Consider the following 27,197-nt stretch of genomic DNA (forward strand, 5'->3'; position numbering starts at 1 on the left):
AAACTAGATTTCAATACATTCATTTTTCTTAATCTTCAGAGCAAGTAAACTCCCATGAGCAGTTAAGTGAGCATCTCATCCCACATCTTTTGACATAGGCATGAAATCTACTCTTCCCTATTGTGTTTGAACACCGAAGCCCGTAACCTAAGATCTGTCCTCTAGGAAAATGAGACAACTCATGGCCACCCCCTAAACTTAGAACAGATGTTCTGGTTCAAATGCAAACCAGAAAAATCACGAGAGAGAGAGAGAGAGAATAGGGAAAAGGCTCAGCTAAGCAGTTACCAGCCACGCAGCGAGCCAACCTACAAGCGCCTCTTTAACACCAATGCTAACATGCCTTGCACCCTAAGTCCCTAAAACCCTACAGGTAGAAATGCATATCATCTCCATGTCACAAGCAAGGATACCAAGGTTCAGAGAGGTTAGACTTAACCGAGACCATCCCAGAGCACATGTTCTTTCCATGTTACCCTGCTCCCAAGAGCCTGCCTCAGGAGGATCTCACAACCTTGCTGGAGAAATGAGTTTAACACACATGAAAATGTAAAGCAGCTATCAGCATACAGACTTCAGTTACAAACGAGATCATAGAAGAACTCTCCGGAGTCCAGGATACAGGTGATACAGGAAGTCTTCTTGAAAGATGAGCTCACAAGGGTAGGTAAGCCTGAACAGGTGGAAATCAGGAGGGATACCTCACACAAATGAAGATCAGGCTGGGAGTATGTAATGTGTATCCAGGAGAGAAAGGTCACTCTTGCTCCAGGGAATGGTGTAAAAGGTAACAGGCCTGGAAAATTCATTTGGGGCTAAGTTTTAGAGAGCCTCAAATGTTGGTCTGAGGAATATAAACGTAATCCCTCAGGAAATAGGGAATAAACTAAAGATTGTAGAGTGGAATAGTAATTCAAAACAAACAGATAAATAAAAGCCTTTCTCCTTTAATTCCTGGAGACCACTTTGTTGCCTGGACCTTCCCGTTTCCAGACCAGAAACTTTCTAAGGCCCTGAGTTTGAGGATTACATTCAGCTGTAAAAGAAATCCAGCCACAGTGTCTTAACCAAGCAGAAGTTCATGTTTCTCACATACCGAAAAGTCCCAGGTCGTCAGTTCATGGCTGGTGAAACAGCTCTAGGAAGTCATAGAGGACCCAGGTGGTGCCTTCCTCCACCACCCTTGGCACAGGGCTCTTATCCTCAGCCCATGGCTTCTAGCCTCATGGCGTCGAGTTGGCTGGAGAAGCTCCACTACTCCAGGGCAGAAAAGGAGCTGCCTTTTAAAAGCTTCCCAGGAAGCCCAACCCACAGACTTCTGCTTACGTGCCATTGGTCAAACTAAGGTCATGTGGCTGCTGCTCCTATCTGCAGGGTGTCTGAGGTGGTAAGGTTTTTGCATGGACACTGTTGCAGCCTTGAGCAAAATTAGAATTCTGGTAGTATGAGTGAAGGAGGGACATACCAAATAAGCAAATAACTGGTGTACCATCCCTACTTCCTGAGGCCCAGCTCCCACTCCCTTCCTGAGCTGCTGAACCAGAAAGCCTTTGGTGGGGTTGAAACCATCGGGTGGAGCACAGCTGTAGCCAGTCTGGGCCTGGTCACTGCTGCACTCGGCTTTAAGGAAGAGTACCACATACCACAGCAGGGAGGTCTTGGTTTTCCCTGGCCACACGCCTGGAGCCACTCTGCCTTCATCCTCCTGACCTCTGCCTGAAGCCCCATGACCTGACACAACCAGGGCAGCAGCCTGGGAAGGGCACTCCTCTTTGTGCTGGGTGCCCTCAGCAAAGCTGCAAGGGGAGGCACGTTGAACTCCAGAGTCCCTCCCCTTCCTGATCCCAGATCCCACAGAACAGAGCCCAGAGAGCCAGTCAGGGGACTCTGATCAGCCCACGGACCTCAAGCTGCTGAAGACTATGTATAAGAGATAGCACTCATTGCAAAGGACTACTAAGCTTCAGCCCAAATAATGAAGCATTAATAGTAAAGCTTCAGGCAGGCTGAGGGAGAGAAAGATGGGAGAATCTTTCCTGCTCCCTAAATGGAATATCATAGGTTGCCACCCTTAGCCCAAGGTCAGGACTACAGTTGGGGAGATGGGGGTGGGGCGTGTGGTTAAGGCTTGATTCCAAAGGCCACTTTCCTGCCATGTCTATTTCTAGTCCCAATTTAGCAGATGACTGTGAGCAAGTCGGTTAAGCTTTCTAGGCTTCATTTGGGTGACCTTTAAATTATCTGGACTCTAACTCAGAAAAAAGAAGGACCAAAGTCTAGAGGTTGTTTGAGAAATCATGACTTAATTGATCTGAGATGGCATCCAGAGGAGATTTGTTAGCCTTACAAATGCCCCAGTTGATTCTAATCTGCAATCAGGGTTGAAAAACCTAAATCCTTGCTCTTCAATGGGTGATCAGCAGCATCTGCGTCTTGGAAATGCAGCATCCCAGACCCTGCCCCAGACCCACTGAAGCAGGTGTGGTTTGACAGCACCCCCAGCAATTCATATGCATCTTAAAGTCTGGGAAGCCTACTTTAGGTGATAAGACTCAATTCAATCTGTCCTGGGTTAGTACGGTGCCTCACGTCTGTAATCTCAGCAATTTGGGAGGCCAGGGCAGGAGGATCACTTGAGCCCAGTTCAAGACCAGCCAAGGCAAGATAGGGAGATTCCATCTTGGTGTCATGCACTTGTGGTCCCAGCTACTCGGGAGGCTGAGAAGGGGGCTCACCTGAGCCTGGCAGATTGAGGCTGCAGTGAGCTGTGATAGTGCCACTGCACTCCAGCCTAGGGGACAGAGCAAGACTCTATAAAAATTTTTTTTTCCTCTTTGTGAAGACAATGCTCTTGGCCAGGAGGGTCATCTCGGGAAATGAGAGGGAGAACAACTGAGTGTGTGGCTCTTCAGAAGTGCTATGGTGTCTCCATTAACCTCTGCCTCAGGCTGGGGTGGAAGGAGCTTGCCTCTGCCTCAGGCTGGGGTGGAAGGAGCTTGCTGTGCCACATCAGGAAGCTGTGCCTATGGGTAGCACATCTGCCCCTCCTCCCTTTCACCAGTTCATGCTCTGGGCTTCTGGGGAACCAAATGACTTCACCCCACAGGCCAGGACTCAGCAGAAAGCTCCAGAATCCCCCCAGGCCTGTGTATGCCTCTGTCCCTTTTTTGATCTGACTCCCATGTGTAGCTTTGGGGAAATCTTGCTAATATACATTCATTCATTATTTAAAGGTTGCCGCTGTTCTTCAGGAAGGTTAAGCATGATTAAAAGATGGGATTTTTCCACAGGGCACAGCAGAAAAGCTAGGGCTCCCACATTTTTAAGCTGTTTTGGCCAAGCCTTGTTGCATAATTCAAAGTCTGTGACTTACTTAGATTTAATTAGCCAAAGGAGCAGCAGCTGCAGGTTCATTAGTCAGTATTTATTAAGCATCCTCAGAGGGCTCTGTGGGCTCTTAAGAGTGAAGTGGAGGATGGGTTTCGGACTTGGCAAATTTCTTACACTTAAGTAGGAGGGGATTACAGATAGCGTCAGGAGGTAGGCATTTTTGATTCTCAAAGAGAGCAAAGGGGTGGCATCAAAAGGCCTGGGCCTGTGGGGCAAATCCTACAAAGGGCCACAAGTCAGAGAGATGTCAGCCCCTCACAGGGTTGTAGTGACAGTGAGATAACGAGGTGGAGGCTGGTAGTGAATAAGGAGCTACACGGATGAGCGGTATCAGAGAGAGCAGGGAAGGGAAGGGACTGCCAACCTGAATTCCAAGAACTGGGAGAGGTGGGGAGGTTGTGTTCCAGAATTTGTGGCCCGTGCAAGAGGACAATAAGGTGTTCCTTATTCAAAAACATCAAGAATTCCACTGACAGTGACAGCAGAGGATTAAGCTATGTGCAAAGTGCCCCGAGTGCAGGGCCCCGTGCCACTGCCCTGGTGGTAGATGACAGGGACCCCAGGGATAAGGGGCTTTTGTGGTGCCTCTCAAATCCCGCCCTGAGAGTGACTGTCCTTGGCCCGTACTCCATCAGCAGGAGGGAGGGAGGGATCAGACCACTGGAGGAAGTGAGTCTGGTGACCCCCAGGGAGTGGCCCCTGCACACTGGCCAGCTCTGGATGTAGAGTCTGGCTGCAGAGGCTCCTCTTCACAAGCAGGTCACGCTCTAGGTTTCCAGCTGCTAATCACAGGGGCTCTCCAGCCTGGGGGCATTTCCTCTCTCTGCTCCTGGCTTCCGCCCCAGCCCCATTCAGCTGATGATTCTCCTTTGGGCTAGAAAATCCAAAAATAGAAGAAAGCTACACTTTTTACCCCCTTGAGCCTCTTGTATCAAATGACATAGTCACTTTGCCTCAAACTTTTCATCAAAGCAGCCTTTGTAAGGTCCTGGGGCAGAAAGTAGGCCTTGGAAGATAGCCAGCAGGAAGCCGTGCAAAAAGTGCTGAGCAGGGGGACCCTTGGTGGAGGAGGTGGGGAGGGCAGGGTTTCAGGAGCTTCCCTCTGCCCCAGAAAGAGCCAGTGACAGACACTCGCTACCATGGGGCAGCTATTCTCTGAGCACCAGCTCTAGCTTCTGGTCTTGGAAGTGCCGGAGCAGCAAATGGTGTGGCTGCACAGACAACAAGACCACAGAGCTCAATCAGTGCTTAAGGGGCAATGATCCATCAATCAAATAAACAGAAGGAGTGCAAGAGACAATCTGATAAAAGCTCTGTGAGCTGAAGCTCTCTGTGAAGGCTTCTTGAAAAGGGAGCTCTCCCTTGCTGAACACCGAAGATGTATTGTGCCCTGTCCAGCGCACTTCGTGTCCTCTATTTTATCCCACAGCCTTCCATGAAAGAGTGCTGGCACGCACTAGATTAATCTGCCCAGCTGCTCTAACAAAATATCACAGACTGGGCGGCTGCAGCAACAGACGCTCATTTGCCCGCAGCTCTGGAAGCTGAAAGTCCAAGATCAAGGTGTTGGCAGGTTTGGTTTCCCCCGAGGCCTCTCTGGGATCTCGGATGGCCGCCTTCTCACCGCATTCCCACATGGTCTTTCCTCGCTGTGTGCATTCCTGGTGTCTGGATTTCCTCTTCCAAGGACACCAGTCAGATTGGATTAAGGCCTCATTTTAACATCATCACTTCTTTTTTTTTATTATTTAATAGTTTTTGGGGTACAGGTGGTTTTTGATTACATGGATAAGTTCTATAGGGGTGATCTCTGAGATTCTGGTATACCCATCATCTGAGCAGTGTACACTGTACCCAATATGTAGTCTAAAGCCCCTATCTCCAGATGAGGTCACATTCTGAGGTATTGGGAGTTAGGACTTCAACACATGAATTTTGAGGGGAGATAATTCAGCCCATAACACCCACTTTGCAAATGAGAAATCAAACTCCGAGAGGTTTGGGAATCGCCCAAGCTTGCACAACCAGGAGGTGGCAGAGACCAAGTGTGGCAAGGAGCTGAAAGTTGATTCAAAGAAAATAAAGAACACGCTGTGTCCCGTTCATTTAGGTTTGTGAACAAAGGTTCCGAGCTGGTTTGATAACATGGGAAGAGAACTGCTACTGCATTTCAGATAGTATTGTGTGGTTCCCTATATATAGCTCTAGATATGTGTAGCTGGGGGCAGCTTCAAAGTTTTTCTGCTTATGAATCTACTCATTTATTCTAACCATTCCCATGTTTCTTTTTTGTTTATTTGGTTTGTTTATTTTGAGACAGGGTCTCGCTGTCACCCGTGCTGGAGTGCAATCTCAGCTCACTGCAGCCTTGACCTCCTGTGTTCCCACACTTCCCCTCACCAGACGCTACAGAGGAAAATGTCTTTGAGAGGGGACAGATATAAGGCCTCACTTACTGGCCCACCTGACCCACACACCTGCCATTTCACAAGTGGCATCAGATCCATACTCAAAGGCATGGGTAGCTCCCTCTGGACCCCACCTCACATCCTCTCCTAGATCCCATCACCCTGGTCAGGAGAGTGACTGGCGTCTTCCCTCTTGAATCTGCTATGCCTGGTTCTTTTTCTGAAGACCAGGATAGTAGGGCCCACTCTGAGACAGGAGTAGGTGTGTGAAAGAAGAAGGAAGTGACCGGGCTAAGAGAGAAACCCTACACAGTTCACTCTAGCTGACTTTCACTTCTGAGCCATTTCCATAGCCTCACATACACAAAGTCCCTAATATTTGAGCTGGCCTGAGTGGGTTCCTAGAAAATGATGATTGGAAGACTGTGGAAGCACAGCTTGGTAGAAAGCTCACCTGATCTCAGGTATCGGGCTAACTTCAAAGGATTTCCAGATGACTGCCCTAAGCAAACTCTACACACTGTGGGAGAATCCTGGTTCTAAAAGCAGATCAGTTAGGAGGCTGGGTGTGGTAGCTCACGCCTGTAATCCCAGCACTTCGGGAGGCCAAGGTGGGTGGATTACTTGAGGTCAGGAGTTTGAGACCAGCCTGGTCAACATGGCAAAACCCTGTCTCTACTGGAAATACAAAAATTGGCCTGGCATGTGGTGTGTGCCTGTAATCCCAGCTACTCGGGAGGCTGAGGCAGGAGAATCACTTGAACCCAGGAGGTGGAGGTTGCAGTGAGCCAAGATCGCACCACTGCATGAAGCTCAGATGCCGGGAGGGCCCAGGGGGCTCAGGTAAAAGCGGGAAGATGGCCAGGCATAACTGAGAAGAAAGGAAGAACCCATAAGGCAGGAAGCCTCTACTCGCCTTCCTCCCTCCTTCCCATCTTCACCATGTGGAGATACCTAACCATGTCCAAGTCAAGGGCAGCCAGAAATCCAGACTTTTATGTAATACCTGCTGAGTTTTAAATGTTGGTTCAATTTTCTTTAGCCACTCTACGGACCTAACAAAAGTCCGTGGGGCCAACAGCTCACAATCTCTGAACTTGAGATGTTATTTCCTTTATGATAAAGTCTCTGTTTCACTCAGAGACACGCTGGGGGATTTCGTTAAACAGAAGACACTTCTAGTACAAAAATAGAATGTGATTCACTCTCTAACAATGTTTAAGCACAGAAGCCGCAGTAAGGATGCTTCTTCCCTTCACAAATTGCCTCACCTTGAGGTGTTTCAAGAGACAGATCTCTTAATGCATTTCAAATCAGGTTAGAGTGGCAAAAATCTAATTTTCATACAACTTCTTGAAGGAAGATGGTAATTTCATTAAAGCCTGGATCAAGATTAAGGAAGGCATGAAGCAGATGCCTGATAGCAAGGAAATGGAGCGGGAGAGGGTGACGGGGTGGAGGGTGAAAAGAAGGTGAAGCTGTATGCCCAGGCTGAGTGTTTGCAAAGAGGCTGGCAACCACGGTGTGAAGCCAGTCAGACAAAGAGCAGTGGGGCCTGGGGACCAGAGTGAGCAGAGAGGGGAAGAGGAGGAGGGAGCATCATTGGTTGCCATGGTGACAAAGGAAGAGGGATGGGAAGAAAGAGTGAGGGGGATGTCAGAGAAGAGCTGGGTTGTGCTGCTGCCTACAGCGAAGTCTTCTCTACCCATGCACCCTTGCCTATGACTCCTTGGCCCCTCTGATACTTCCCCCATCCTGATTATCTGCTCATTCCTGGCATGAATAAATTATTATGAAATTAAGGACATTTAGATCCTAAACATGAATGTGATGGATGAATGGGTACCTACTTATTGAGCCTCTAGGTCTCCAAAAGCCCTCTTGGATTCAAAATATTTTCTCCAATGTGCTTCGATAAAGCCCAGGATTCCACCATTAGGGCAATATTGCTTAGACTAAGGCTTTGTTTGTGTTCAATGATAAACCCTCATTAAGGGGGAATATCTTGGCTATCAATTTCCAGGGTCTCATAAGGAATTGATTTATCATATGTAACAGGGATCCTGGCTTCAGCCTGAGAATGTTCACTACTAGAGCTCAGGCATGTCTGGATGTGCATCATAAACTGGTGCGGCAGACCCCAGACAGGCTAGTTCAACGGAAGCTTCTAGTACCATCTGCTGCATGTGTCCAGCATTTATTTCCCCTTGATTTTCTTTTGGGCCACTCCCTCTTTCTCAATCTTAGTCCATGACGTTCAGGTGAACTGACTTCTAGTCAAGGGGTAGGCTCAGGACCAGAACTGGCCAATCAGGGCATTCCATCTTCAGGCCAAAATGATGGGTTCATATGTGGACACATGACCCAAACCTGACCAGTGAGTTTCAAAAACCTAGATGTTTGCTGAAAGCCTTGAAAAATAAGCTCTTATTCCACTGGCTACTAAGCTGTTAGACTGTATGTCCAGAGATGCTTTTGGTCATCTTGTTCCACTTGGGAAAAGCCTGCCTGAGAATAAAACTGATATAGAGAAAAGCAGAGCCAAGATGTGGGAAGACAGATGGAGTGGGAGAGAGAGAAAAAGTGATTTCCTGATGACATGATTTGGGTCCCTTGATCCACCTGAGATAAGAGCCCTCCTTAGACTTTTCACTTTCCATTTTTGCTGTTAACTGATTTGAATTGGGTTTCTGTCACTTACAACCTAGTGTTCTGAATCCTGCAAGGGCTTTCCTATTATGTGAGTTGGTACCTGGGCTCAGCAACAGCTAACATAGGATATACCATGGCATCTGCTCTCAGCCTGTTCTACAAAGAAAGATGTGTTCATGAACCTAGCCAAGAGAGTCTGAGGGAGATGTCGAGACGCAGAACCATTGGAACATATGTAAGCACGTGTGCCCGTCTGCAGGGAAGGGAGCCATTTTCCCACTTCTTCGGAGAAAACAGCCCTGCTATAGCACCATGAAGGGCTTGATGATGGTGCCAGAGGAAGTGGCAGCAGGGCCTGGCTGAGAGGGGACGCCCAGTGGGAAACTCCACAGACAAGCATATGCTGTGCGCTGCCAATGTACAGAGCATTGCACTCTCAGGATGGTCCACGAAAGGTCTGGAGTAGCCCAGGTTTCGGTCAACCAATGGATAAATAAAATGTGGGATACCCATACAATAAGATATTTGGCAATAAAAAGGGATGAATTACTGATTCCTGTCATAACATGGATGAGCCTTGAATAGACGATGCTAAGAAGCTAGTCACAAAGAGCCACATGTGTGATTTCATTTACATGGAATGTCCACAATAGGCAAGTCTGTAGACAGAAAGTAGATTCATGGTTGCCCAGGGCTCAAGGAACAGAGGGATTTGGCAGTGACAACTAAAAGGTACAGGGTTTCTTTGGGGTAATGAGATGTTCTAAAATTAATTGTGGTAGTGGTTGGTTGTTCAGCTCTATGAACACAGTAAAAGCCATTGAATCATATACTTTAGAGGATGAATTGCATGGTATGTGAATTATCTCAATGAAATTGTTACCTAAAAAAGCCAAGCTTCTTGAGATACCTGCCCAGTCTGTGTGTGATGGGGGTGAGGACAGGGGGTTGGCCTCCGGAAGGCAGGGGAACATCATGTAGCTGCTGTCACTCTGGGAGGCAGTACTGCCCTCAGACCTGGACAAGAGGAACCTTGCTCTGGGTGGGCACTTGAGGCCTCTACTCTGGCTCTCCTCCAGCCTGACTCTTCTCTGTGGGGTAAGGAGTCTATAGAATCCAATGGATGTGTCCACCCATGCTCACACTGCCTTCTTCCTAGACCATACGCTGGATCTACAGGACCCTGGAATTACTTGCCCCAAAGGCCCCAGATCTGTCTCTAGAAACTGCAGGCCATGGCCAGTCACAGTGGCTCTTACCTGTAATCCTAGCACTTTGGGAGGCCGAGGCGGGCAGATCACTGGACGTCAGGAGTTCGAGACCGGCCTGGCCAACAGGGCAGAAACCCATCTCTACTAAAAATACAAAAATTAGTGGGGCATGGTGGCAGGCACCTGTAGTCCCAGCTACTTAGGAGGCTGAGGCAAGATAATCACTTGAACCCAAGTGGCAGAGGTTGCAGTGAGCAGAAATCACACCACTGCACTCCAGCCTGGGCGACAAGAGCGAGACTCCATTTCAAAAAAAAAAGAAAAAAGAAAAGAAACTGAAGGCCATAAGAGGCGTGACTGGAACTTGGATATGGAGTCTGGAGTGCCCATTTAAGTTCCCCCAAAGGTTGAGGCAGAGCTGAGAGTAACAGGAGGAGGGTAGGCCATGGACTGTGAGTTGCAGGGTCCGGGGTCAGGGATGGGGAAGGCCTGCAGCCAGCTCTCCCTACAACCACAGTGTTCCAGCATGGCTATCCCAGGACTATGAGATTCTAATTCAAACTTGACCTTCCAGGTCATTATGAATATTTATTTGTCAAGATAGGGAACTACAGCATTTGACAGTTTGCTATTAATAGTTTATAGTTAAACGTATGTCAACACATGGTTTGTGGATCTCCTTTTGTCCTCTTATCAGAGCTCCCTACTAGGCGCCGACTTGCCAGGAGGTGCTGTATTTAAGACAGAAATCTATCAGAGGTTTTCTTTCTAGCAAATCGTGATATGGGGTTTTCTCAGGGTGCGTTTATGGATTTGGGAAACACAATTCATAGATTTCTTGCTCCAGGCTAAAGAGAAAGCTAACACATGGCTGCCTGGAACCTTGAAGTTTAATGATTTCTCTCAATGATGTCTTCTCAGCTCAGCCCAAGGATTGGGGCATGTGGTGAGGCACTGGCTAGAGATTGGGGTAGTTCTATGAGCTGTGCTAGGGAATTCCATGTCTTTCTGGCTCTCTTTACTTTGTTTTTTTTAAGGTATAATGTAATAGAGTCCATTTGGCAGGGAATTTCAGCAGCAGCATATAAAAAACATCTCAGAGCAGGGCTGAGGGCAGGCCAGAGTATCCGTTCATCCTTCTACGTCTATCCTGAGTGTCCCCAAACCCTCGTGGTTATGCAGCTGTGCAATGCCAAAAGGTGCCCAGCTGCAGGGACACGTGGGAGCTGAAATCCAGCCCACCCTCCCCTGGCCAAGCCACACCCCTTGGCCCTGGGCTGCATCAGTGCAGAAGAAGGGGAGCTTTTTTCTTAGTACAAAGCTGTCCTGTGCTCCCCACCCCATGGGCTCGTGGTGCTGCATCGACCCCAAAGAGGGTCTTTTTCTAAGGACACAAAGGTACCACAAATGAGTGTCCCCTGCTCGGTGAGGAGAGGGAAGCTAGCAAAGGAGGTCAGTGCTGTGTCCGGGTCCGACAGGACTCTAGCTCTCCCTGGCCCTGGCTGACCCCATGATGTTCCCCTCCACTCTGATGGTTCTGTTGCAGATACCACCCTGCCCTTGAGAGGCACCCCATGGAGGAATGAGAAGTAGGTTCTTTCAAGAGCTCAAATCAGGTTGAACTAAAAGGAGAAGGAAGGCTCTGAGAGAAGAGTCTCAGTCTGGAGAGATACAGCAGCTGGTGAGCCCTGGGTTCAGATCGGTTTTGCTCTTGCCTCCTCCCAAGAAAGGCCCTGAAGAGACGTCACCCGTCAGGGAGGTCAGCCCTCAGGAGAGCACCTTCCCTCCTGCAAATAAACCTTCAGGACTTGCAGCAACCCCTCACCCCATCACCTTTCTTTCCTTTGCTCACCCATCCAGCAATGGGCTAGTACAAACTAAGATGCAGGCACTCGTAAGGACATGAAGACTTTCCAAATAATACATATTTTGGTGTGGGCCATTTAAAGAGACTCGTGGGACCGAATCCGCAACTTCTGCTTAGCTCTCTTGTACCGGTGACCTGTCTGAGCACATGCGGTGGATGATGCTGCTCCTGGTTCTCCCTCCTGCCTCCCCTTTCTCCCATTTCCCAAAAAAAGGGCATATCTCTTACTCATCCCAACCTTACCATGGCGCATTGATCAGGGAAAATGTCCAGTGCAACAAAGAGACAATCTAAATCCTGGTATCCATGTTGAGAAAATGAGCAGGAGCAACTCTAATGACTGAGCAAATCAACTAGCTTTCAATTCCCTGCCTTCATTCAAAGTGAAGGAAAATCAATTCTAGCTGTCAGCTGACAGATTTTTAATGAGCTGCCCATATGATTTTTGGCATATAACTCGAAAGAAGTTTACAGTGAGTGACACTGCTACCACCAAAGTCCTTGCATTCCTTTGTCCTTATGTGAAAAAGATTTCTGAGCTGAGCGTCAATTTTTAACAAAGAAAAACAGGAATAGAATTATTGCTGAACTCTGACCCTTTCTAGCAATAAGGATTATTCATCCCTGAATATATGAACTAACTGGGATGAGAAAGGAAGCTTCATTTCCTTCAAAGATGCATTTTCAATTAATTATTCTATATGCTCTCTTATTACCTATTACAATTTGTAAAGCATTTGTTTTGATTAATTGTGTACTAGTCCTCCTGGTACAAATCCAGACAAAATGTTCTTTAACACTGAGTCTGTGGTCACAGAAAAATTTAAAAATAAATTCAATTTATACACATCGTTTTGTTGGGAAGAAGTACGATAGAGTGAAGGGTGATACATAAAAGACTTTGAATCATAAAAATAAATTATGCTAAAATTCTGTAGGGGAAGTAGAAGGGAAATATAAGTTCAAGGAGAAAAAAGAAAGATGAAATTTGTTCAGCTTGTTCATGTATTTTTAAAAGAGATGATGGTGGTATGCAATCACAATAGTATTACATTTAGAAACATTTTTCAGAGTACTGTGACAGTTTTATTTTAAAATTTCAAATATTTGCAATACACCAGAAACTAGACTTTATGTAACTATTTAAACTTATGAAAAAATTTTAAATGTTTGCATCTAAAAATGTGCAAGGGGTACACCGATTTTCAAAATTCTTTCAGGAGTCTACAAGGAAAATGATTAGAGAACCAGGTTCACAGAGCTGGCGCTTCCCTGCAGGGGAGTGTGCTTAGAACAGATACAAAACCAAAAGCTTTGGGGACTGGAGGGCACCCTCAAAGTTAGGGGGTAAACTGTCACTGGGGCTGAGTTGGTGGGAAAGGAGCCTGGGCACTCCCCCTTTATCCTAGCAATACTTTCCTCTGGTCTTTTGTTTTCTTATTTTCAGCGTTCCTCTAAAATCCCATTCTCCCTACTACAGATGTTTCGCCAGGTCAAGGTGTGTTCTGTTGTGCGTTTTTCCATCCCGCCTAAACGCTTCGTTTTCGTTTCTTCTGGGAAGCCCTCCCAGTCGGCCGCGCCCCTACCCCGCCCCGGCCCGCCACGGCCCTCCCCAGCTCCCCGACTCCAACACGCTTTTGTGCAGCTATGCGCGCGACGCTTCCTCCCGTGGACTGTGACTTTGGGCCAGTCCTCCCTCCCCAGCTGGCTCCTAAGTTTTCTCAGCGGTGTCTGCAAGTCTGTTTCCTCCGCAGTGAGATGTCGATAATCAGAATGAAGTAAGATGAAACCGGCATGGAGGTTGGCCTGCAGCCAGAACAGGGCACCTAGTTGCATTTAGCAAATGTTTGCTAACTGTGCGGCTAAATCGTCTGGCTTCCCAGCGATTACGGAAGTCTGGGCTTCCCAGCGCCCAGGGAACCAAGGAGGGTTCCCAAACCCTCAGCTCTCCTTGGAGTAACTTGCCAACTTGGGGCGATGAAAACGCGCCCCCCTCCTCCCGCCTCCGCTGGGTCGGGCTCTGAGCGCCCAAGCCTCGGAGCTATGAGGTCATACTCGGGCCACGTGACCGCTGCCGCATCTGTCAACTGCGATACAATTACCAAGACAGTCGGGGCGCTTCCAACACTCGAAGCCGCTCTCTCCTTCTCCTCCTCCCTTTTCACACCAAGGGACCGTCTCAAAAGTCTAGGCTCCAAGTGCTACAATTTAAGAAAGGAGCAAGAGGGAGGAAAAAAGTCGATTCTCGTGGCTGCCGTTTGAAAACCATGCTTAAGCCCTGCTCTTTAAAATCCTTTCTGCCAAATCAAGTTGGCATATGTATTAAGAGCCTTTTAAAAACCATCATACTCTTTAACTCATTAATTCCAGTTCTAGGATGTTTGCATATGAAAATACTCCAAACTGGAGCAAAAGTTTAGGTACACAAAATTCACAGCCTTATTATTAAACTAACTATATATGATGAGAATGAATAAATCAGGGTATAAAAGAATATAAGGAAGTCATTTAAAATGCTTATTTTTAAGAATTTTTCATGACATGGAACATGCACCCAAAAAAGAACAATAGCAAGTATTTGCTGTCAAATGACAATAGCAAGTGTTTGTTGCATGCCAGATGTTCTGCTAAATGGATTGACTCTTACAGCCTTGAGACAGATCATCTAATTCTTTCTTTCTTTGTTTCTTCTTTCTTTCCTTCTTTCTCTCTGAGACACGCTCTTACCCTGTCACACAGGCTAGAGCACACTGGCACAATCACAGCTCATACAGCCTCGACTTCCCAGCCTCAAGCAATTCTCCACGTTATCTTCCCAAGTAGCTGGGACTAGAGACACTCGCCAACATGCCCAGCTATTTTTAAAATTTTGGGTAGAGATGGGGTCTCATTATGTTGCCTGGAATGGTCTTTTAACTCCTAGACTCAAGCAATCTGCTCACCTTGGCCTCCCAAAGTGTTGGAGTTAAAGATGTGAGCCACTGTGCGCAGCATTATTCTTCTTCTAAAAACTGACCTAGACCAAAAAAAAAATAAAGTATGAAAAATTGAGGGTTACAGTTTATCCAAAGAGATGAACTCTGATCTAGGTTAATTTGAGTCTAGAGCCCAGCCTGTTAGCCTCCACACTCTAACCTGCCACAATAGTAACGAGTAAGAAATCAGAATTCAACACTGCATATACACCATCAGGCCTGTGATGTGTACATATGTGTATACATTTGCCACTACCCACAATGTATGCAGAGGAAAAGGATGGGAAGACAGACTCCCACAATCATCAGTGATTTAAATTTTCTTTTACATATTCTATAATGTGTGTATATTAATTTAACAATTAGACAAAATGTTATGTACAGCCAAGTGCTGATTACAGCAGTATTCATTGTAATGAAAACTTGAAAGTAGCTCAAATATCAGTTCCTATTGGATTCATTAAGTGAATTATAAAATATATATCTATTGCAATAGTTTGCAGGCATTAAAAATGAAGATTACAAAGACCGAGTGATACCATTATGTGAAAAAAATAAAAAATGCTAGGCATATTATGCATAATTATTTGAGGATATCATGGTAAAATCTATAAGGAAAGAAGAAATGATAACTGCAACAGGATGGTAAAATTAAATTTGATTTAAAGAAACTGTTTGAACTTCTATAACATTTTTCTATTTTTTATTTAGCAATAAAACTAGTTCCATTGATTTAAGGTTTAGTATCAAAATTAGCATGGAACACATAGATATCTGTTTTGCCTTTTAGAATGCTTTCTGTTTTATCTCATTTTATTGCCAAAACATCCCAGTGCAAATCGGCATTTTCTCTCCCACTTTAATGACAGAACTGTTAAGGCAGAGAAAAAGTGAGCGAGTTGCTTGATGTAAACTAGCAGATGAATGGCAACCCTAGACTAGAACCCTAGGCTTGCAAACTCCTGCCCCAAGGCTCTGGCCTACAAAAGCACACTGGTTCTCTCACATAGAGAGCTGCACAGCACTGCCTAGAAAATACAAACTGCTATTATTAAGACCCCAAACATAAGATCCAAATGTAGATTCTCTCTAGTGGGTAAGCCTGGAGGCAGGAAACATGCCTATTAATGCTCTTTGTCTTAAGAGTGGGAAGTCAAAGGCCTAAAGCATTCTCCTGCACTCTCCAAACTCATCCACCCACCCACTTCACCCCAACCATATACACACAGCCGCCCTTGTCCCCAAAAGCAGTCTCCCTGGGAACATGCTCTGCCCTTGGATGGAGAGAGAGGCCAGGAGATTTGTAGTTTATCCTCTTCTTGCAGTTCAAGCTACAACCCTGCCCACAGCCCCAGTAAGAGAAGTAGGGATCCCTGAGGCCAGAATGTGCCAAAGACCAGCTGCAAACCAGGCAGGCATCAGTGAAATAAGCTTGGAAAGAGAGATGAGGTCAGGGGTCAGTGACAGCTGGCAAAGCCAGCACTAGGGTGACAGTTGGAGGTCTGGAGATCCCCAGGAAAGTTGGTCATGAGCCCCTGGTCCCTCACTTAACAGAGATGTGACTTTCCAGGGTCATACAACAGCTGGAGAGAATGGGAGTGAGCCCAATCTGAAGTCCAAAGGAATCCATCAAAGACCAGTCCACCAATTCCACAAAGCCAGGCTCTGTTCATTCATTCAAGATATACCCAGTGCCCTTCTTGCTTACCATATCTTTCTGATTTTTATGGGGTGAGAGCCAATACCCTACCCCTCATCCCAATCCCCAGTCCCTTGGTGGGGCTGGTGAACCTCATGGCTCAAAATGGGAAAAATCTGGGAAGTCATAGGTAAAGGGAGGGTCATCTCTCCAGGGCAACAAACCCAAACTCCAAAGCACATGAAACAAACCAATGGCTGAGAGTCCAGGAGATGTCCAAGTCTGAGGATTCCACAGACAGTGGGGAAAGCTTCTGGAAGGTAGAAGGAGGCAGGAAGAGGTGCCTCTGAACTCGAGCAGTCGAGAAATTTAAGCATGCTTTAAAGAGCTAAAAGAAGACCAAAGGGCCGGGTGCAGTGGCTCACACCTGTAATCCCAGCACTTTGGGAGGCCAAGGCGGGCAGATCATGAGGTCAGGAGATCGAGACCATCCTGGCTACAATGGTGAAACCCCTGTCTCTACTAAAAATACAAAAAATTAGCCGGGTGTGGTGGCACGCACCTGTAGTACCAGCTGCTCTGGAGGCTGAGGCAGGAGAGTCGCTTGAACCCAGGAGGTGAAGGTTGCCGTGAGCCAAGATCATGCAATTGAACTCCAGCCTGGGCGACAGAACTAAACTCAGTCTCAAAATACAAAAACAAAAACAAAAAAAAAGAAAAGAAAAAGAGGCATGGAGGTGTGCTAATGGCACAAAAATTTAAAAGGGGGAGCTAAGCCTAGGTTTACCAGTTCTGCTGGCAGGCGAGGTCCCCAGTAAGGAGAAAGGGAGGTGAGGGTGTGTGGATAAGGTGCTGCTTCCTCTGCTGACCTGAAGGATTTCTGTAAATAGTGCATTTGTTTGTTCCTACTTTGGGGTGGGACTATCATAATGTTAGTCATTTCTGCTACTAAAGACGTAGATAAAGCTAACGGTATTCTTTGCAAGGAAAGGGAATATCATTGGCCCCAAAAGCTATTTACAGGGGGCTTTTCAGAAAAAAATGTTTTAAGCCTGCATTGGTCGGATCTGGCTAATGATGGGGCATTGGCTTTCCTACTGTGGAGTTGCTGAGAGTTCTTTTGAGCAAGGAAGGGGAGAGGCAAGTGCAAGAACCAGCACACAGTAAAACGAGGCCATGTCCCTTACATACTTTGGAGCTTCCAGTGGCTTCCCACTGTAGTTAGGATAAAACCAAATTCCTTACATGCCACCCAGAAGACCCACAAAAGCCCTATCCTTTCTCTTTCTCCTCCACCCACTTAGTGAAGCCCCATTGGTCTCCTTCCTGTTCCTTAAACCAGCACAGCTGTTTTTGCCTTGATGTCCCCGTGGTTCAAGTGTTGCTGTGGCCTGAATGTCGGTGTCCCCATAAAATTCATATGTTGACACTTAATCCCCAATGTGATAGTGTTAATAAGTGGGGCCTCTGGCGATGATTAGATCAGGAGGGCTGTGCTCCTCACGAATGAGATCAGATGCTTTGATCTTGGACTTCCCAGCCTCCAGTCTGTGAGCATTAAGTTTGTCTTGTTTATAAATTGCCCAGTCTAAGGTATTTTGTTATAGCAGCCTGAACAATCCCAGACAGATGTGACACCCTTGCAGTTCCCTCTGCTTAGAATGAATGCCCTTCCTGTCTCCCTAGCTCCCTCCTCCCCTACTTCTGTTTTTGTGGCTGGCTCCTTCCCCTCCATTAAGCACAAAGGAGACTTAGGAAGAGGCCCTCCTTGAGCAGGGGACATGGACGGCCATGCTGCCCATAACCCTTTACTTCTCCTTGGCACTTAGACCAACCCCAAGTCACGGCCTGCCCATTTGTTTATGGCTCCTTCACAAACCTGATCCCTCCCACTGTGCCCACCCCTCCCTGCTTCATCCACATTAGAATGTTCCTTTTTGAAGGCTGGGCTTAACTGTCTTGTTCATTGCAAGGGATGCAGTGCCTGGCAGAGGGCCTGACACTTGGTAACTACTCAGTAAATATTTGTCAAATGAACGAATGAATAAGAGGCCTACTGATTTGAATTTAACTGAATGAAAACCCAGGGTTCAATTTCCAAACAAGCAAAGACAAAAATCTCAAACACTCCCTATTGTTCTCCTTCTACTAGTTGAGCCCCAACCCATTTTGTTTCCACTCCCTCCCCTCCCCTCCCTTCTCTCCCTTCCTTCCTTCAGTCTTTCCCTGGGCCCCTCAAGCCATATATCTTATGCAGTCACCCACAGCCAACCCTTCTCTGCGGGCCTTCACTGTGACCGAGCCCTGAGGTCACAACACCCTGGGAAGGAGAAATGAAGGATTTTCCAGGGACCCAGCTGTGGCCATGCACTTTCTATCCTGACTGTCTTGCTGGAAGCCAAAGTTCTTAAGCTTCTGTACAGCAAGTTTTTCATAAAATGAATGATGACCACCTAGTCTTTTCAGGCTTTCTGTTTGCAGTCCCAGGAGGCTTCTTAGCTGATGATGACCCTGGACTGCTTCCTTGCTTCCTCTGGGCTTCAGATTTAGACACACATTTGGCTCTCAAGGTCCCTTCATGCTCTAAACCTTTGGTAATCTCCAGGACACGAATCCACTCAGGTTTAGGAGCAACGAGGGTGAGTCAAACATCACCTTCTACAGGCTCATCTCTCAGTGATGAAAGCCTGTGCTTAGTACCCTCACTCCAAGGACGTGCTGGAGGGTGTGAGGAGCCCAGGGTCTGCCCGAACTGATCTCCTTTTGCTACATATACAAAGGGAAGTAGAGTAACTTACCTCCCAATGAAAGGAGTTAAGAAAAGAGCTTTATCTGAGGAATACAAGTCCTTTTAATCATTAGGCCTTTAGAGACACTAAAATGAGACAGCAAGCAGTCCTACTCCCCTGCTTTGAGCAATGTGTTCGACTCTTGAAACGGCTTGCTATCACCACAGGTAGCTCTAGATCAACCGAATAATGCCATACCAGACACTGCAGCCCACGCTTTATAGCTTAGCAATGCATAGCCAATCAAATCAATCTTATCTCTGTAAACCAATGAGAATTCCTGATAAACAACTTTGTTTCAGCCCATGCCCTATCTCCCATTTTTGCCTTTAAAAATCTACTTGTGGCTGGGCACCGTGGCTCATGCCTGTAATCCCAGCACTTTGGGAGGCCAAGGTGGGCGGATCACCTGAGGTCAGGAGTTTGAGACCAACCTGACCAACATGGAGAAACCCCATCTGTACTAAAAATGCAAAATTAGCCAGGCATGGTGGCGCATGCCTGTAATCCCAGCTATTAGGAGGCTCAGGCAGGAGAATGGCTTGAACCTGGGAGGCAGAGGCTGCAGTGAGCCAAGATTTCACCATTCCACTCCAGTCTGGGCAACAACTCTGTCTCAAAAAAAAAAAAATCTGCTTGTAACTGCAGCAAATCAGAGTGTATATTTAGGGCAACTTGAATCTATGCTCACAAGTTGTAATCCTCAAACTTGACCCAAATAAACTCTCCACTTATATTATATATTTTGTCTCCACTTCTACCTTTTAGGTTGACATATTGCTGTTCTGTAAGACCAGACCACTGGGTGAGCTCTGTGATTGTGCAGGAAAGCATAGGGCGCTATGAAAAGTGAGGGTTTGTCGTGCTCTAGCACTGCCCACAGGAAGGTGGGTGTGGGAGACAGACTAGAGTCCTTTCCCAGTGCCATTAGTACTAGGTGTGGTTTCAGAGATGAAATTGTGAATTGGAAGGAGTATCTGGGTAGACTGGGGAGAGCATAGGATGGGGGCAAAGACTTGAGTAATGTCCCTAGGGAGCCCAGGAAGGGGCTGCAGTTGCTCAATAGAGGTTGTGGGGGGGCGGTGGTTGGGCCCAGAATCTATTTGCTGACCCACTACCGGGGGTCCTATGAGTCCAGGGTCGGAGAAGAAGCCCTGCAGCATTTTCTGTTTGGTTGGGCTAGTCCCTCTGCCTTCTCTGAGGTCCTGCCATACAGTCAAAGCATCCCTTCCCTTCCTGGCTCTCCAGGCAGCTGAGGATCAGAACAAAATCCATACTCTCCTTTCACCAAGTTAATCCTGCCTTCCATCCTCTTCCAGCAGCTGGCCTCCTAGCCTGTGGGGCAGAACCTCCCTACTGTTGTTGGGCTTCCCCCAGCTCTTCCCCAGCAGGGAGTGAGTCTACAGCAGTCACATCACCATAAGCAAAGCCTCTGCGTCAGTAGCAGACAGCTTCCCTTGTGCCTGGGGAGGAAGTGTTAATGAGGAGAGGTGTGGGGAAGGGTTGTGCCTGCCTGCCTTGCAACAGTTTGCTCCTTTTGGCTCACGCGACCGAGGAGCTTACACAAGGAACATGTCTTCTAGAGGGAAGGATGTTAATGTCAATAAAGGGCGCATGTTAGTTTGCACCATTCACTCAGCTAGCAGAATGCACCCAGTGCAGACCTTTCTATGGCAAAGGCCTCTGCAGGGCTGCCGCTGTTGGAGCTCAACAGGATGGTGACAGGTAGCCTCCCCCAAGGGTCAAGTCTAGCCTTGATGACCACATAGACATGAAGGCGAAGCTGTGCCTCTCCGTGGCTGAGGCCTCCATGGAGGACACATACCGGGCCCAGTCCCTCCAGAGCCTCCTGCCTCTGCACCCAGATCCAAAGCAAGGCCCCTCCCATCTGTTTCCCAAGGAGGGATAGAGTGCAATTAACCCTCAAGCAACCCCAGGAGGTAACCAACCCCTAGACCAAAGTGAGGCAGGGAGTGCATCCTGCCTGAAGTTCAGGCTGTTCCCATCCACAGCCTTTCCCTGGGAGCAATAGAGGATTTTCTTGTCCAGAAGGATCCTTGGAATACAATGTACCACCCTTCCCCTGACCACCACCTCATATCCTTGCCCTTTTTTATGGCCCAATCTGTGGACCAGAAGAGGAGAGGGGCTCTAGAGTCCTCCATCCATAACCCAGAGCCAGACCTAGAGAGAAGAATGTAACAAGGGTCAATGCTTGTTCAGAACCTACTATGTCAGGCACTAGTTTAACACAGCAGCAGGGGATGCAAAAAAGAGAAAAGATACAGTCTCTGTCCTTGAGGAACGATGTGTAAAAAGTTGACATGAGTAGATAAAGTTGCTACTAGTAAAGAAAAGCAGGGCATGAAAAGTTCTCAATAAGAGACACAGTCCCTAGGTCCAGAGACTGCGGGAGGCCAAGGCTTTTGTGTTGCTGAGAGAACGTGGTGAGGAAAAGGCTGGAACTCACAGGGTTGAGAGGGAGAAGGCTGGGAAAAAGAGCTAATGTGTGGCAGCTCCAGGAAAGAGAAAAGTTAGAAAACATAGAGATGCTTAAATAGGCCTTTGGGGAAAGTTTGTTCTATAAACACTATGCAACACTCTCCTCAACTTCCTGCAAAACCTTTCATAAAACCTACGATGGACAGTCGTAGGTGGTTTTTTTTTTTTTTTTTGGAGGCGAATTGATGTTGGGGGCAGCTAACAGATTGAGGTTGGTTCATGGGGCCAGAGCTAGGGTAGGCTGAGGGGTTCAGACACCCCAGGGTTAGAGCTGGACAGACGGGTTGACTTCCCAGACGGGGAGGGGCTGGAGGCTTGGTCAGCTGGGAAGTGGGTGCGTTGCTAGGCCAGGAATGATGGTGAGGAGAGAGCGGGGAAAGCTTGGAGGGTAGGGAGACTCTTAAAAGAAAAAATCGTAAGATGATATGAAACTGTAATAAAGCCTCAAGCCTGGACAAGTGAAAAAATATATTGGGGTGGGGGAAGGGAGGAGGCATAGGACGGAAGTCACTGACTCCAATCTCTTCCCACCTTTGTATCACGAATTTCACCTGCCTGACAAAAGAGCTGGGTAGATTATTTGTCACCTCTCACTCAGGCTGATAAATAGCCCCCGGGAGTGGTGCCCTGCCTCTAGTCTCTCCTCCGCATTAATGTGTCCTCCACCCACAGTGACACTGGAATAATCTTTCGGAAAGTCCAGCTCTCATTGTTTCATTCACTTTTAAAATCCCTCAGTGACCTCTGATCACTCACCCACCAGAATTAAGTCAAAACTCCTGAGCTGGCCAGGCGTGGTGGCTCATGCCTATAATTCTAATACTTTGGGAGGTCAAGGCAGGAGGATTGCTTGAATCCAGATCAAGACCAGCCTGGCCAACATAATGAGACCCATCTCTACAAACAGTTAAAAAAATTAGCCAGGTGTGGTGGTGCATGCCTGTCGTCCCAGCTACTCAGGACCAAGCCCCCAGCCCCTCCCTTTCTGGAAAGTTGGCTCCCACTTCCTGTGTAACCTGCTGTGGTAGGAGGATCGCTTGAGCCTAGGAAGCTGAGGTTACAGTGAGCCAAGATCATGCCACTGCACTTCAGTCTGGCTAGCAGAGCAAGACCTTGTCTCAAAAAAAAAAAAAAAAATACGCAAAGAAACAAAAACAAAAAAACCCCAACAACCTCCAGAGCAACACCCTGTATCGAGGCCCCTCTTTCCAGCTTCATCCGCAGTCTCTTCCTCTTCACCCCTCACATTCCATCACACTGAACTACACACAGCTACTCTCATGCACCCTACAGTTTCACACCTCAGGGCCTTGGCACATGCTTTCCTACCTTTGCCTGGAGCACTTTCCCCAGCTCAACTGCCAACACCCAGGAACCCTTCTATTACCCTCCCTTCTTACCACTCTTTTCCCACAGGATTTCACATCAGCACTAGGCTGGCACTTGCCACATTATGTCATTATCATGATCATCATCTGTTTATATGTCTATGACTCCTTAAAGAACAGAGCCAGATTATATTCTTCTTTGCAGCCCAGCACCCAGCACAGTGCCTGGCTCATTATTGGCATTTAGAAAATGTTTATTGAGGCCAGGCATGGTAGCTCATGCCTGTAATCCCAGCACTTTGGGAGGCCAAGGCGGGTGGATCATGAGGTCAGGAGTTCAAGACCAGCCTGGCCAATATGGTGAAACCCCATCTCTACTAAAAATACAAAAAGTAGCCAGGCATGGTGGCAGGCACCTGTATTTCCAGCCACTCAGGAGGCTGAGACAGAAGAATCACTTGAACCTGGGAGTCAGAGGTTGCAATGAGCCTAGATCACACCACCACACTCCAGCCTGGGCGACAGAGCGAGAATCTGTCTCAAAAAAAAAAAAAAGTGTTCATTTAATGACTAAATTTGAAACTCAAAAGCTGACAAAAATCCTTGTTTCTCTGGGAACTGCCCCAGACATCAACTGGACCATAGGTAGACACCTGACCCCAGCTGGCAAATAGATTCCCTCCTGGGAAAGTGGAATGGACTTCAAGAGAGGCAGGTCTGTTTCTGGAACTATAACATGTCTACTTTGGAATTGTGGGGCATGCATTCGTCACCATTTAAACTGGGCAACAGAGAAAGTCACTCCTTAAAGAAAGAAAAGTGGCCATATAGAGGGCTTCAGATGGCTTTCTGAATCCCAATTCCAGCCCTCCCCTGAGATCATGAAGGGTTCCTGTTCTAGGTTCTGCAAAATACCCCCGTGTACTAGTAGCCTGTCTCCTACTTTGTGTTTGAGTTTCATGAAGTTTCTGTTCCTTACAGAGTCCTAACCACACAGGCCAACCTTTGGCCTCAACAGAGTATCTTGGGATCTCTTTTCTTCAAAAAAAATTCTATTTTAATAAATAAAGGAACATCAGGCAGTGATTAGACCTTAAATCACACATACACATGGAGAACCAGCTATGTAATTTGCAGAGCCCAGTCCAAAATGAAAACGTGAGTTCTGGCCAGTCATAGTGGCTTACACCTATAATTCCAGCACTTTGGGAGGCCAAGGTGGGTGGATCACCTCCTGAGGTCAGGAGTTCGAGACCAGCCTGGCCAACATAGTGAAACCCCATCTCTACCAAAAATACAAAATTAGCCAGTTGTGGTGGCATGTACCTGTAATCCCAACTATTTGGAAGGCTGAGGCAGGAACCCAGGAGGAACCCAGCTCAACTGCTTGAACCCAGGAGGCGGAGGTTGCAGTGAGCCAAGATGGCGCCATTGCACTCTAGCCTGGGCAACAGTGGCAAAACTCTGTCTCAAAAAAAAAGAAGAAAAAGAAAAAGAAAAAAAGAAATGTGAGATCCTTTGTTCAAAAGCAGGAGAGAAGTGACATGAACAGCAGTAAAATATAAAGCTTTTTCCTTTCTTCTGTAGTCTTTTCTTGACTTTTCCTAGTGTTTATTTGCTGTTTAATATCTTCCTAAGCAAAGAAAATTTACTTTAAATTATTAGCATGAATTCTACCATTTATTTTTTATTGTGCAATGCCCATATGCTGAGCCACCAAAATTATACAACCTGTATTTCTTGGCTCCTTCCAGAAGGTGCCTCACACTGGCCAGAAGAGATATGTCCAAATTCCCCCAGGCACCGAACTATCCAAGGGAGCACCCTGCCAGGCACAGGGATACTTTGCAGGCCAAGTGCAGACACTTACAAGCTCCTGAGGGTCCTGCCCTGAGATTTTGGTGCAGCAAGTTGGGCAGTGGTTGAGTCCCCCTTCCCACCAGCCACCAGTGTGGTGCCTGGGCCAGAATCAGGGAAGTTGAGCTGGCATCTCTCCTTCTAGTGGGCTGGCTGCCCTATAGCAGACAGGTAACTCGAAGGCTCTTTAAACCTCTACACAAGACAGGCTCACTATCAGTATCTGATGGGTGAGAGACTCACCCCTCCCCCTGAGTTTCCTACTGAATGTGCCACAGAGCTGCCGGTCTTGGGCAGGGATGTCTGACCCTGAAGCTCCACAGAGCATGAAACCCCTCTCTGACCCTCCCTGCATGCACACCAGGCCCCTGCCAGGGGCAGAGGGAAGCAATGCTCAAGGGGTGAGTTAGAGGAAGGCTGGGCCTCAGGGCACCAGGGGGCTGGGAATTGGTTGGCCAACAACCCATCCCAAGAAAGTGGATAGGCTTTGGGAGTCAGTACCATGTGTGAGCCAAAGCTCCAAACCCCTGGCATATGCCCCAATGTCCTATCAACTGTCACTTACAAAACATAGATCCAAAGATGAAATTAGGAATTTCAGGGCAGCAAATACAGATCACTACACCCTAGATGCTGGGCCCTTCTGAGCATGGGCCCCTGTGTGACTGTGCTGGTTGGATGCCCATGAAGTTGGTTCTGGACATGTGAGAAAGACCTCTAGACCTCATTAAATAATATAAGTGTGGGTACTAAAGCTGAAACAAAAGAAGAACACACTTCATATGCATATTAAACTGGAGCACCCAGATCCACAGGCCAAGAACACTATTCACATCTCACGCTTTGACCACCTGAGGCCAAGCTGAAGAGCAGATGTCATCACTCCCTTTATCCCAACTGCAGAATAGACCAGAAGCTGTGGTGTGTATGGATGAAATGAAATTTGAATTCTGGGCATTAATTTGGGCTTTATTTCAAAGTTAACATTTTAGTTATTAAAGGACATTTCATGAAGAAAAACAGAACAATATCAGAGCATCAAAGAGGAGGAAACACCACTAGTTTCCTTTGCCCAAAAAACTTAGACCTTTATGATTTAGTGGTTCACCACGAGCTTCACTTCCCAGAGGTTTAAATAAAAAACTTTCTATTGGCATTAGCACCAAACAAGGCCATTCGTATTTCGGGCATCTTTTGCTTGGCTGAGAGATGCAGTCGACTTTCCAAGGTATTTGAAACCTTTATTCTCTGATTGCCACTGTAGACCTCCACACCTCCAGCTGCATTCACAGCCAGGTATGCCTCTCGATCAACCTGGACCTCCACATGTTTTTGGGAAATTGTCATGTATTCAGGGATGGCCTTTTGCACTGCAACCTCCACCAGGAGGAGGTCCTGTGGCCGGCAGCGCACAATCATCACAGGTTCCAGCAGTCGGAGCAGACCCTGGAGCACCAGTTTATCCAGCAGCCCCTGGTAGACTTCTGGGTCCTCTACAATCCTGCTGAGTCTCAGCTTTGCCTCTCTGAGCAAATCTGAGATGAGGTCATCTCGGGCTCTCAGGACTTTCAGCCTTGCCTGATTCCTCATGGTGGACATCTGGATTTTCTTCTGCTGCTCTATCCGCTTCTCCTTTTTCTCGTAATACTCCATAATCTTCAGCCGTTGGATTTGCACAAGGCGTCCTTTCTCAATGTTAAACTCTTCCTCAGCCTTGGCATCGATTTCCTCTGCTTTCTCACTGGCTTCCTGCTCAATGAAAGCCATCATGTGCTTAATCTGCTTTTGCACATCGACATCACTCAGGGCCATGCCTGCTCTCAGAGGGGATGGCAGAGAGGGAGCTGGTGCACTGTTTGGCTCCTTTGACTTAGGACAATTTCAGGAGTGTCTCTGGAGTTTCACTTCCTTAGCTATAAAAGGACGAAATTTATCCAGTGAATAAAAGGACGAAAGAGAAAGTTAGAGCCTATAGAGGAGGACTGCAGAGACCGTATATATACCCCTCACTTCGCAGATGAGGAAACTGAGGCTCAGAAAGGGAACAGAATTTATCCAAGGTTATACTCTAGAAGAACAGAGGCTTGAACCTGGGTCTCCAGAATTCCATCCCTGCTATACTCATTATCATTGTCATCAAATAATAATGAAGCAGTTAAGACAGACCTCGTCCAGAGGCTCTGTACGCAGCAGTGGCCTAAGACTCAGGTAGCAAGCCAACAGAGTGGAAACACCAAATTAATACATAAATGGAAAGCATATCCACATTTTGGGGTCAGGAAGGTTGGGGAGAGTCTTAAGAAACTCATGGTCAGCCGAGATTTAATCCAGAAAGGCTGCCTGGAGGTAAGAGGGTTGTAAGAACCTTCAAATGATACAAAGAAATGGAGTACTGCTAAGCAGAAAATGGCACCTTTGAGAGGTGAGACTTACTTTTAAACTTAACATGTGATCTGTCCTAAAGACTGTTCTATGTGTACTTGAGGAAAATGTGTATTCTGCTGCTGTTGGGTGGAATGTTCTGCATATATGTGTGTAAGGTCCATTTGGTCTACAGCGTTGTTCAAGTCCTGATTTGT

General features: G+C 47.1%; 1 protein-coding gene and 1 long non-coding RNA gene across 2 annotated transcripts; both read right to left on the bottom strand.

Moving 5' to 3' along the window:
- Positions 1–5,184: 5,184 nt before the first annotated feature.
- LOC119468704 lies at positions 5,185–22,407 on the bottom strand. The gene is made up of 3 exons (XR_005197456.1): positions 22,397–22,407; positions 5,933–5,942; positions 5,185–5,265 (listed from the first exon to the last, which is right to left on the bottom strand). It is a non-coding gene; the product is annotated as an uncharacterized LOC119468704 (long non-coding RNA).
- Positions 22,408–25,566: 3,159 nt separating this feature from the next.
- ATP6V1E2 (ATPase H+ transporting V1 subunit E2) lies at positions 25,567–26,526 on the bottom strand. Its single transcript, XM_017512719.2, has one exon. The coding sequence runs from the start codon at positions 26,428–26,430 to the stop codon at positions 25,750–25,752; it is 681 nt and encodes a 226-aa protein (XP_017368208.1). The 5' UTR covers positions 26,431–26,526; the 3' UTR covers positions 25,567–25,749.
- Between the last annotated feature and the right edge of the window lie 671 nt (positions 26,527–27,197).

The sequence above is a fragment of the Cebus imitator genome, unplaced genomic scaffold, assembly GCF_001604975.1.
Source record: "Cebus imitator isolate Cc_AM_T3 unplaced genomic scaffold, Cebus_imitator-1.0 Scaffold476, whole genome shotgun sequence".
In the NCBI taxonomy this organism is placed as follows: domain Eukaryota; kingdom Metazoa; phylum Chordata; class Mammalia; order Primates; family Cebidae; genus Cebus; species Cebus imitator.

Excerpts from the sequence above, each read along its gene's own strand:
- ATP6V1E2 (XM_017512719.2), bottom strand. The coding sequence starts at position 26,430 with ATGGCCCTGAGTGATGTCGATGTGCAAAAGCAGATTAAGCACATGATG.